Here is a 10,123-nt window from a genome sequence, read left to right as displayed (position 1 = left end):
ATCGCCATTTTTTTTATATCCTTCAATATATTAAATAATTTATTATCAAGTAAAAAAGAATTTACTTGTCGTTAGAATCATTCATTTTTATTTGGCGATATAAGATGTAATATATTTTGCCACTGTGATCTAATTTCGAATAATTTAGATCCATTGATTAGTACCAAATTGAAACAAAATAACATTAATAATAAAAGTTAACATTTAAATTATATAAGTATATACAATTTTTACAAATAATTATACGTTGGAACGAGAAATTTAAATTTTTGTTACTTGCTATTTATTATTACGAATTTATTCCGCAGAGTGGTGCCACCTATGCATTAAAGATATCATTCGTAGCGGCATCCATCTTTAAAATATATAGGCAATATATGCATTTAGTGTGTAGTGCGTTTAAAGTTTATATTAACGAGAAATTCGAAGATAGAACAAACGTGAGTGAAATTAAATACGATCGTGACAATAAATAATCACGATAATTTAAATAACAATTGTTTATACGTAATTGAGAGTTAAATACAATGGGAAAGTCACGAAATGGAAAGACGGCAGTTATCTTAACGTTAATTGCTTTTATATTTGTGGTTATTGCATTCACCACACCCAATTGGCTTGAAACGGATGGTAAATTGGAAAATCCAACATTTAGAAAAATTGGTAAATAATCTTTATCATTTAATTGTTCCAAATGTATTTTTATATTTTCGTTAATTAATATTCTTAATTAAATATTTTTATTTGAATTTAAAAGAATATGTCATCCATAATGAGTCAGAGACTCTAATGATTACGATGGTAAATATTAAATGATTATTTTCTTTCTCTTAGGCTTATGGCAGGTTTGCTTCCAAGGTTTTGAAGATCCACATCATCTGTATGATACTAGATTCTATGGTTGCTGGTGGGTTTTTGAAGAAGAATATTATATCATTCACGATATTCTTTTACCCGACTTCTTCGTCGCAACACAATTTTTCTTTACTCTGTGTATGACATTATTATTAATCGCTGGATTTTTAACTATAACGTATACTTGCTGTTCTCGACATCATGAAAAATTTCAATTGCTGTTATGGGCAACCGGAGGATCTTTAAATTTAGCTGGATTATGCGGCATTATTTCTGTTATAATATTTGGTGCCAGGGGTGATGGACGTGATTGGTTGCCCAATTGGGAACACAATGATGTCAGTTGGTCATTCGCTTTAGCAGTTGTTGGTAGCTTCACAGCAATTGCCTCTGGTATACTCTTTTTAATTGAAGGGCGTAGATATAAAAAGAAAGTAGAACGAATATTGAATGAAGAACAAAAAACGCACACTACTATTTAATGCATTCTTATATGATTTATGCTATTTTATTTATAGCAGAGATTAAATTAAATATTTTTAGCATTAGGGCATGTGTTCAGAAAGCATGCATTGCATAAATACAAATAAAAATCCGTCCAGGCACAAGTGCATTCGCTATATCTAATATAGTAAATTGCAATATGCCTAAATATATATATATATATATATATATATATCATCTGAGAAATATTAGAAAGACTAATAATTGTATACATGTTAATATTACGCTTTTTTATGATTTTATATACAATGTTATATATCCAAATTTATATGTATAATGTGTTTTAAACACTTTCATAGTTATACATTTGAATCTTAAGAGATCATAAGAGACTATATTTATAAATCATGAATTCTAGAAAGTATTTAGATAAAGTTTGTTGCATTTCTTAGACTGTACATCATGTATCATTAATTCCGTCCATAATAATATTAATTTTTATAAAAAAAAAAAAAAAAGGAAAACCAGTAGTATCTGTAAATATCAACTATTGTATATAAAGTTTCTATATAGTCTTAAAAAAAAAGAAAAAAAAGATATGCTATATTTTTTACATCATATAACATGTATTAAAGATTAATTATTTAATAAAATCACTCTTTAAGATACTAATTACCAATTAGTATCTTAAGATTAAACGCACACTACAAAATTTTATATACATAATATATAAATCACTATGTTAATTTTCCCTATTGATTACTGAACAGTATATATGTTTTCAGCTATTCATACCGATGTATCTTAGTTTCTGAGATATTGTTAAATTATAGAAAAATGTGTGATTGCCTTTATATTTTAAACACTAGAAATACAAATATCTTTTAAGAAACTTTTTATAGAATAACGAACGCCTAAATATGTAATTTAGGAATCGTGAATCCGAGATCAAGAGTTTAATGAATTCTGTTCATTTTTTTTTTTTTTATTTTATCAATGTTAATTTATTCTTTTTGCATATATATATTATATATTATTTTTACAAAAATAAAAACATGAATATTATTATTATTATTACTACTACTACTACTACTACTACTACTACTACTACTATCACCACTGTAATAATAATATACAATATCACAATGTAATAAGAAAAAGAATTATATATGATGATAGTAATTTTATAATACTAAAAAAAGAAAAAATATATTTAAATGAATAAGGTACAATATTATAAACGACATTTAGTCGCTAGTGTTACATACTGATCTCTTGTTCTATACTTGGGTTTGTATTTTATTGCGCGAATTTTCAAAAAATTGTGTCTATCGATCATTTGGACACGTGACCATATATCGATAGTTATATTTTACGATGAAAAATTTATTTTTGTTATTATTCCGTTTATTCTTATATCATTATTTTGGTTCTTATTGATTCTATTATTGATTTTACAAAATTGTTGATTTTTATGAAGTTCTATTATGAAATCGATATGAAAGAAAAGAGGATTCGGTCATCATTCAAATAGGCTTGTATAACATTTTTAATTATTTTATAATTAATATTTAAATTGACATTTAAATTAATAAGCATTACATAGATTATAACACATTAAATATAAAATAATTTTCATGTAATATTTCGAAGTACATAAATCGCAAATTTGGCTTAAATAATATAAAACTTTCGATTGTTTTAAATCCATCTAAATAAACTACGAAAAACACGGAATATAATAAACTAATATTTAAACAATAATCTATTTATTTAAACATGCTCATTATTTTATATAAATTATTTTATTTTTCTCTTTTCTTTTTCTATTTCAATTTTTCTTTACTGTGTGTAAAAATATTTTTATACACGTACTGACGATGTACTCTCTATCCATAACCTTATTAACTAGATTAATGTTGAATTGTCTTTTTTTTTTTGTTTTGTTTTTCTTATAAATTCTTATTTATTCTTATATATGTTCAAGAATACATTGTGTCAGAAATATATACGCATTTTCTCTATTAGAATCGTACGCATATATAACATTGCGAACAAGTTGTATAGAATAGAGCACTAAGCTTTTTTGCGTGTATGAAGGATATAGTGTATCACAGAGTATTATTTTACACCATACGTTAAACTAGTAATTACACAGTTGAGACAATAATACGAGTATATTTTAAGCCAGTTAGATGCGTTAGATGCTTTCATAACTGGTTCGATGGATATGAGGTTATGTTAAATGAAATTGTATTTTATTGTATGACAATTGGTAATTGATATTTTTAAATAGAAAAAAAAATTTATATTTAGCCGATGAAGATTTTTTTCAATCTCAATATAATTCTGACGGATTTCATTTAAATATTATTATTTTTTTTTTCCTAAATAGGAGTATATTGAATTTTGCTTAATGGGGAAAATAAGAAGTTTATCTGGTGATGTAGGTGTTGGTATTCTTTTATTGGCCTTATTTTGTATTAGCATAGCATTTGGTACATCGGCATGGTTGATCAGTGATCCTAGAATGATAGGTGCTCAATTTGCTAAACTGGGTCTTTGGACGCATTGCTTTAGATCTTTACCAAGCCCATATGAATCTGATGCACCTACACAATTTTTTGTAGGTTGTAGATGGGTTTATGATCCATTTACTAAGGGATACGATAATATACGAGGCTTTTTAATGCCACGTAAGTAAATCTTTCAGTTCTAGGTTAAAAATTTGTTCTCTTAGATGATATAAATCGTAATAACATTCTTTTTTTTTTTTTTTTTTACATTAAAAGTTTCAAATATCAATTTGTATCTCCAAACTAATAAACTATACATAGTCTTCTTATTAACAACATTTTGTTACAGCTTTTATGATAGCTACTCAATTTTTTTTCACAATATGTTTTCTACTTGTTCTAATATCATTTGGATTAATGCTGCTGTTGGTATTATGCTGTGGTCCAGAGGAAAAAAGATATATCCTACTTATTAAAATTATTAGTTATTTATTATTGACAAGTGGCCTGCATGGTTCTATAGCTGTCATCATATTTGCATGTTGTGGAAATAAGGATGGTTGGATGCCAGGTCATGAAAATAATTATTTCGGATGGTCTTTTGCAATGGCTGTAGTTGGCACTACCTTAGCTATTATAGGAGGTATACTGTTCCTTATCGAAGCAAATATACAGAACAAAAAGCGTAAATATCTAAAAGAATCTCAAACGCGATTTCAATTAGAATCAAATACATAGAGTTTGCATTTATGCTGGAACATTGCACAATATTCCTTTGGAAGAGCTTTATTATTTTAGTGAAAAGAGTCAATATATTTAGTTATATACAAAATAATTAATACCGTCCTTTCTTAAATAGAAAACAAAACTTTAAAAGAAAAATTAGTTTTTTATAGTTATTTTTAAGATATACGAAATATATAATTATATATATATATATCAAAACTACGCTTTTTATATCGACTATATATTTGTCTTTGTGATTATCCTAATATTTCATATGTATCTTTTCATCAGAGTATATGTATATAATTGAAATAAATGTAATTTACGAAGTTGCTTCACTTCTGTTAATTTAGCTGCACTTGTAAAAGTAGTATATTTATATTATTTTTTTAAATCCGAACGTTTTGACTTAAATAGAATTAAAGACTAAAATAGGAATAGATGGTTGGTTGTATATAAATATATGTATTATATATATAATAATTAAATCATTCATAAATGATTATTACAAAAAAAATTAAGAATATATTTTTATCAAAATATATATATAGTATCAAAATATATATATATATATATAGTTCCAAAATTTCTGAAAGTATATTGTTTGAATATATATTTTTATGTATTTACTGATTAGTAAATTTGGGTTGACGCTTTTCGATGAAAGCAGTCATTCCTTCTTTTCTATCAGTCTGAAAAAAAATTAAAATATATTTATAACTTCTTTAATAGCAATACTGAACATTATCTGTAATAAAAATATTTCTTACCGTGGCAAATGTTCCATGAAACATTCTCTTTTCAAAATGTAATCCTTCTTGCAATGTAGTTTCATAAGCTAGTACAATTAGAAATTGATCAATAATATATTTAATGAAATTTAATTACAATTATATATAATAAAATTATAAAAACACTTGTAATTACCCATATTAACAGATTCTTTTGCCATAGATATAACTAATTGCGAATGCGAAGCTATTTTTTCTCCAAGCTTAATTGCTTCTTGTACAACTTTATCAGATGGGAATACTTTACTGACCAAACCTAAAAAAATAGCAACTTAATCTCCAATCTCTTTGTACAAAAATTAATTAATTACGTACCATTTTTTTCAGCTTCCTCCGCTGTTATTTGATTTCCAGTAAGTACCATTTCCATTGCTTTACTTTTTCCAATAGCTTTGGTTAATCTTTGAGTACCACCGGAACCAGGTATTGTACCAATAGCTATTTCTGGTTGACCAAATCTTGCTTTATCTCCAGCATAAATAATATCGCACATCATAGCTAATTCACATCCACCCCCTAACTAAAAATAATAAATTCTATCTATTGAAAATATAAACTTTATAATAACATAATAAAAAGACTTACAGCATATCCGTTTACAGCCGCAATGACAGGCTTAATAACTTTGGAAACTGCATTCCAAAATGAAAGAAAATTACCTTTCATATTCTGAGAATATGTATTATTAATCATTTCCTTGATATCAGCACCTTGAGAAATTATTTATCATGTATAAGTAGTATATAAACAGAATATAATTAAATATATATATATATATTATATAATATTTATATTTACCAGCTGCAAATGCTTTCTCATTTCCTGTAATAACAATTGCTCCAATATTATCATCTTTATCTAATTTTTGTATAGCTTCATTTAGTTCAATCATTAATTGATTGCATAAAGCATTTAATGCTTTTGGCCGATTCAAAGTAATTAACCCAACATTTTTATTTTCTCCAGTAGTCTCTACTTTTATCAATTCATAATTATTGATTTGAGCTGTAAATAATCATCAAGTTATTTACAAATTCGAATTATATAGTAAAATAATAAAAAGTTTTTTTTTATAATTGTTTTTTAAAAAACATGAATAACAAAAAATTTTCGTTTACTTATTGTTTTTAAAAAACATTCTTATTTTAAAATTTTATCTTGTTATCAATATAAATCGATTGTTCGAACATCGTAAAGTTGTTTATAATTGAAATAGCCGGCATATCGATTTAAAGATAATCAAATTGATATAAATATATGATACAAGTGTTTTTATATAAATCAAATTTCGTAATAATTAAAATGTATTAATATACAAAAAACAAATATGTTATTTAACAAAAGCGTGAGAAAATAATAGAAAATTTATTTTGTTGATATCTTTATAATAATTGAATATCGAAAAGAACATAAACAATCGAATGCACATATAAATTTACTTACAAGAATAAAACTTGATGGAAGATGCAAATTGTTGTGGTTTTCTAACGATATAAGAAACGCGAGGAAATAACATTTGACCTAAGCGAATAGTTGCCATGATTTTCGTTTCTTTCCGTTCAAGTATGGAAATGAGGAAATAGAATGACTTATTTTACTGCATTATAGATACGTGGCAACCATTATATTACGACCTTGAACTGTAGTCTTATTTATCTTGACTAAAGGTCAAATTAAACTAGTTGATTTATTCTTCGAAAAAAAAATTTTCTTTCTCGATAATATTTTTAATATCGACGAGCTTTATTAATCAACTATCGTTAAGTAAGTAATCTATTTTATCACTCGATCGGTAAATATAAAGATTTATAAAATAAAATAAAAATGATAAATATTTTAATAATTTAATTGTTTACTATAAAATAAGTACTATATTATTTATGAAATTATTAATACATTTGTTAATTGAGGTAAAAACAATATGAGTTTTTTTTATAACTTGTTCTTCTCTCTTATTGGCACGTTTTAAACTTTACCAACTTATAACGAATCACATAAGAGTTCTGTTGAGTCGAATTATGTTGCTCATACTGTAAAAGAAAAGAGATTTAGTCAGAATAAGCGGCAGCTTTAGGAAAACGGCAAAGTCATTTCGTGTTTTCTGTCATTTCTTATTAATATAAGAACGCTTGAATCATGACAGCTAGGTACGATAGGGCGATAACAGTATTTTCACCTGATGGGCATTTACTTCAAGTAGAATACGCTCAAGAAGCTGTAAAAAAAGGATCAACAGCGGTATGTCCAATATCAATGATTAACCTAACTTCTATTTAATATTACCATTCGAAAATGCTATGCAACCCTTTCTAAGAATATATTTATTTTTAACACATATATATGATCTTACTATAATATAAAAATATTTTGTATCATGATTAATCAATTTTTGAAGTTATGTTAATTTTTTAGGTTGGAGTACGGGGAAATGATGTTGTTGTTTTGGGCGTAGAAAAGAAATCTGTTGCTAAATTACAAGAAGAACGTACTGTTCGTAAAATATGTCTTTTGGATGATCATGTTGTCATGGCATTTGCAGGTAATTTAAAATCGTTTAATATATGACGAAAAGAATAAAAATTTTGTCACCATGACTAATCAATAATATAAAACCTTTTAAAGGATTAACTGCGGATGCCAGAGTATTAATAAATCGTGCACAAATAGAATGCCAAAGTCATAAATTAACTGTTGAAGATCCTGTTACTTTGGAATATATTACTAGGTATATTGCAGGTAGGCATTAGATAAGGTAACTTTGTAAGGTAACTTAGAACTATCATTTAGGAATATTAATTATCCATTTTGTTTTCAATTATTCTTAGGTTTAAAACAGAAATATACACAAAGTAATGGTAGAAGACCTTTTGGTATATCATGCCTTTTAGCTGGTTTTGATTATGATGGTGTACCGCATTTATATCAAACAGAACCATCTGGTATATATTATGAGTGGAAGGTATTCTTATAATATTTGATTTATCTTTATAATATGTTAAACATTTTCTATTAGTTTTGTGCATTTTCTGGATATCTTGTCTTGTAGGCAAATGCAACGGGCAGAAGTGCAAAAACAGTACATGAATTTCTAGAAAAATATTATACACCTGAAGAAGTAGCAACAGAAAAAGGATCTATCAAATTAGCTATTAGAGCTTTATTGGAAGTAGTACAATCTGGCCAAAAGAATTTAGAAATAGCAGTTATGCGACGTGGGCAACCTATGCAGGTCCTCTTTTAATTTAATTAATTAAACTTTTAGATATGATATAATATATATTTTATATCTTATAATGTTGCAAATTAATATTATTTTATTAATATAGATGTTAGACAGTGACACTATAGGAGAATATGTGACAGAGATTGAGAAAGAAAAAGAGGCAGAAGCTGAAAAGAAGAAACAAAAAAAGTGATGTACTTGTGTCCAAATCCAGTACTATTATATTATTACGAATGTTTCTCATAAAATAAATATTTTGCAAATAGGCGAAAAACAGACGTAATTTAACTTTCTTTTCGTACTATTTACTGCCATATGCATCATAAAGCATATACACAAATATCTTGCTATTCAATATGTTTGTAAAAACATTTCATAAATTAAATTATGCAATATTATAGAAATTGATACAACTTCATTTCATATGTCACTTGTACAATTAACAATAAAGAACACATTTTGATTAAATTTCATATGTTCATATACATGAGTGTTTGTATAAAAACTGCATTACTTAAAAATTACAATTTCCATTATGTGTGTTTATTATACCATAAAAATATTAAATATTTTTATTTTTTAAATTCATTATTTTATTTAAATATTTATAACATTTAATGAATCTGCGTAAAAATGAACTATTTTTGTGATTAACATTGTCTTTTTGTTTTTAATTTGGTTTAAGATTTAATAAATATACAAAGAGCTATTATTCTTCAATTAAATTATATCACATTCTAGAAAAAAATAAAATCATATATTCTATAATACTTAAATATAATCGGGAGATAGTGATTTGCCACGGTGATTAAATATTTGAAATGATGGAAGATTTCTTAATGTTTCCCAAGATTTGTTTTCCAAATCAACAACTGCTCGTATTTCTTTAAAATCACCAGCTATGTACATCACACCGTACATAACTATGAATAAACTTATTATACCTTGAATTAATATCTGTAATCAACAATTTTATTAATATATCAATATATCGTTTTATATATATATATATGAATTATATAGAATAATATAGCTACTTACATCAATTGGTAAAGTAGTAAATTCTTGTTCAGTTATTCGCAAATATGATCTATCTGTAAATATATATTCAATTATAACAAACACTTTGTGACCTTGCATATATTAATTTGATCATGACATAAAAAAATACTTTATAAATGTGCATGAACAACAATTGATAATAAAAATCTTTAAAAAAAATCACATAGATAACTTAATCTAAAATACGAATAAATTAATTAATAAATCAAGTGTATTGAAAATTTACAAGTAATACTCACGTTGTGCAGCTGAATAAGCAGCATGTAACATGGAAATCACTCCAAGAAATGTTACGAATTTATGCATTGTTGTGGCCGGCATTTATATTATTTGTGATAAAAAATAAATTATAAATATTATTATGACCAATTTATAAATAGTAGTATATCTTAACCTCTTTCTTCAATTTTTGACAAAAAAGTAAATAACTCCTTTCGATTTTTAGTTCATTTTACACGAACATTAATAGATGGCGCTTACAGTAATGTTTCATTTCATCAAGATGG

At 25.6% G+C, this 10,123-nt stretch overlaps 5 protein-coding genes across 7 annotated transcripts; 3 read left to right on the top strand and 2 right to left on the bottom strand.

The window, feature by feature from the left end:
• Positions 1-361: 361 nt before the first annotated feature.
• kune (claudin) lies at positions 362-1,799 on the top strand. Its single transcript, XM_035865613.2, has 2 exons — positions 362-663; positions 835-1,799. The coding sequence occupies exons 1-2, from the start codon at positions 528-530 to the stop codon at positions 1,335-1,337; spliced, it is 639 nt and encodes a 212-aa protein (XP_035721506.2). The 5' UTR covers positions 362-527; the 3' UTR covers positions 1,338-1,799.
• Positions 1,800-2,458: 659 nt separating this feature from the next.
• LOC118441399 (uncharacterized) lies at positions 2,459-4,895 on the top strand. 3 transcript variants are annotated; one of them, XM_035865728.2, is made up of 3 exons: positions 2,459-2,833; positions 3,695-3,995; positions 4,165-4,895. In XM_035865728.2, the coding sequence occupies exons 2-3, from the start codon at positions 3,716-3,718 to the stop codon at positions 4,551-4,553; spliced, it is 669 nt and encodes a 222-aa protein (XP_035721621.2). In that variant the 5' UTR covers positions 2,459-2,833; positions 3,695-3,715; the 3' UTR covers positions 4,554-4,895. The 3 variants fall into 3 exon arrangements, with proteins under 3 accessions (XP_035721621.2, XP_085516167.1, XP_035721620.2); XM_035865727.2 differs by lacking the exon at positions 2,459-2,833 and adding an exon at positions 3,174-3,574 and having other exon boundaries at positions 4,165-4,891; XM_085660041.1 differs by lacking the exon at positions 2,459-2,833 and having other exon boundaries at positions 3,166-3,995; positions 4,165-4,894.
• Positions 4,896-5,077: 182 nt separating this feature from the next.
• Positions 5,078-7,030, bottom strand: Echs1 (Enoyl-CoA hydratase, short chain 1). Its single transcript, XM_035865724.2, has 7 exons — positions 6,776-7,030; positions 6,131-6,337; positions 5,918-6,042; positions 5,648-5,852; positions 5,469-5,588; positions 5,312-5,379; positions 5,078-5,233 (listed from the first exon to the last, which is right to left on the bottom strand). Exons 1-7 carry the CDS (start codon positions 6,870-6,872, stop codon positions 5,168-5,170), a joined length of 888 nt encoding a protein of 295 aa, XP_035721617.1. The 5' UTR covers positions 6,873-7,030; the 3' UTR covers positions 5,078-5,167.
• Positions 7,031-7,362: 332 nt separating this feature from the next.
• Prosalpha4 (proteasome alpha4 subunit) lies at positions 7,363-9,025 on the top strand. Its single transcript, XM_035865726.2, has 6 exons — positions 7,363-7,570; positions 7,745-7,871; positions 7,955-8,068; positions 8,158-8,291; positions 8,379-8,561; positions 8,659-9,025. The coding sequence occupies exons 1-6, from the start codon at positions 7,469-7,471 to the stop codon at positions 8,746-8,748; spliced, it is 750 nt and encodes a 249-aa protein (XP_035721619.1). The 5' UTR covers positions 7,363-7,468; the 3' UTR covers positions 8,749-9,025.
• A 141-nt stretch (positions 9,026-9,166) lies between these two features.
• On the bottom strand, positions 9,167-10,083 carry EMC5 (ER membrane protein complex subunit 5). The gene is made up of 3 exons (XM_035865729.2): positions 9,857-10,083; positions 9,597-9,649; positions 9,167-9,512 (listed from the first exon to the last, which is right to left on the bottom strand). Exons 1-3 carry the CDS (start codon positions 9,936-9,938, stop codon positions 9,327-9,329), a joined length of 321 nt encoding a protein of 106 aa, XP_035721622.1. The 5' UTR covers positions 9,939-10,083; the 3' UTR covers positions 9,167-9,326.
• Positions 10,084-10,123: the final 40 nt, after the last annotated feature.

The sequence above is a fragment of the Vespa mandarinia genome, chromosome 11 (genome assembly GCF_050613455.1).
Source record: "Vespa mandarinia isolate Hongniang chromosome 11, ASM5061345v1, whole genome shotgun sequence".
Lineage (NCBI taxonomy): Eukaryota > Metazoa > Arthropoda > Insecta > Hymenoptera > Vespidae > Vespa > Vespa mandarinia.
This window is presented reverse-complemented; position numbering and strand designations above follow the sequence as displayed.

Excerpts from the sequence above, each read along its gene's own strand:
- kune (XM_035865613.2), top strand. The coding sequence starts at position 528 with ATGGGAAAGTCACGAAATGGAAAGACGGCAGTTATCTTAACGTTAATT. Across the intron at positions 664-834 it reads TCCAACATTTAGAAAAATTG|GCTTATGGCAGGTTTGCTTC; the intron begins GTAAATAATCTT and ends TCTTTCTCTTAG.
- LOC118441399 (XM_035865728.2), top strand. The coding sequence starts at position 3,716 with ATGGGGAAAATAAGAAGTTTATCTGGTGATGTAGGTGTTGGTATTCTT. Across the intron at positions 3,996-4,164 it reads ACGAGGCTTTTTAATGCCAC|CTTTTATGATAGCTACTCAA; the intron begins GTAAGTAAATCT and ends ATTTTGTTACAG.
- Echs1 (XM_035865724.2), bottom strand. The coding sequence starts at position 6,872 with ATGGCAACTATTCGCTTAGGTCAAATGTTATTTCCTCGCGTTTCTTAT. Across the intron at positions 6,338-6,775 it reads TTCCATCAAGTTTTATTCTT|CTCAAATCAATAATTATGAA; the intron begins GTAAGTAAATTT and ends GATTATTTACAG. Across the intron at positions 5,853-5,917 it reads CGGCTGTAAACGGATATGCT|TTAGGGGGTGGATGTGAATT; the intron begins GTAAGTCTTTTT and ends TATTATTTTTAG.
- Prosalpha4 (XM_035865726.2), top strand. The coding sequence starts at position 7,469 with ATGACAGCTAGGTACGATAGGGCGATAACAGTATTTTCACCTGATGGG. Across the intron at positions 7,571-7,744 it reads TAAAAAAAGGATCAACAGCG|GTTGGAGTACGGGGAAATGA; the intron begins GTATGTCCAATA and ends TTAATTTTTTAG. Across the intron at positions 8,562-8,658 it reads GACGTGGGCAACCTATGCAG|ATGTTAGACAGTGACACTAT; the intron begins GTCCTCTTTTAA and ends TTATTAATATAG.
- EMC5 (XM_035865729.2), bottom strand. The coding sequence starts at position 9,938 with ATGCCGGCCACAACAATGCATAAATTCGTAACATTTCTTGGAGTGATT. Across the intron at positions 9,650-9,856 it reads TGCTTATTCAGCTGCACAAC|ATAGATCATATTTGCGAATA; the intron begins GTGAGTATTACT and ends ATATATTTACAG. Across the intron at positions 9,513-9,596 it reads TTACTACTTTACCAATTGAT|ATATTAATTCAAGGTATAAT; the intron begins GTAAGTAGCTAT and ends TGTTGATTACAG.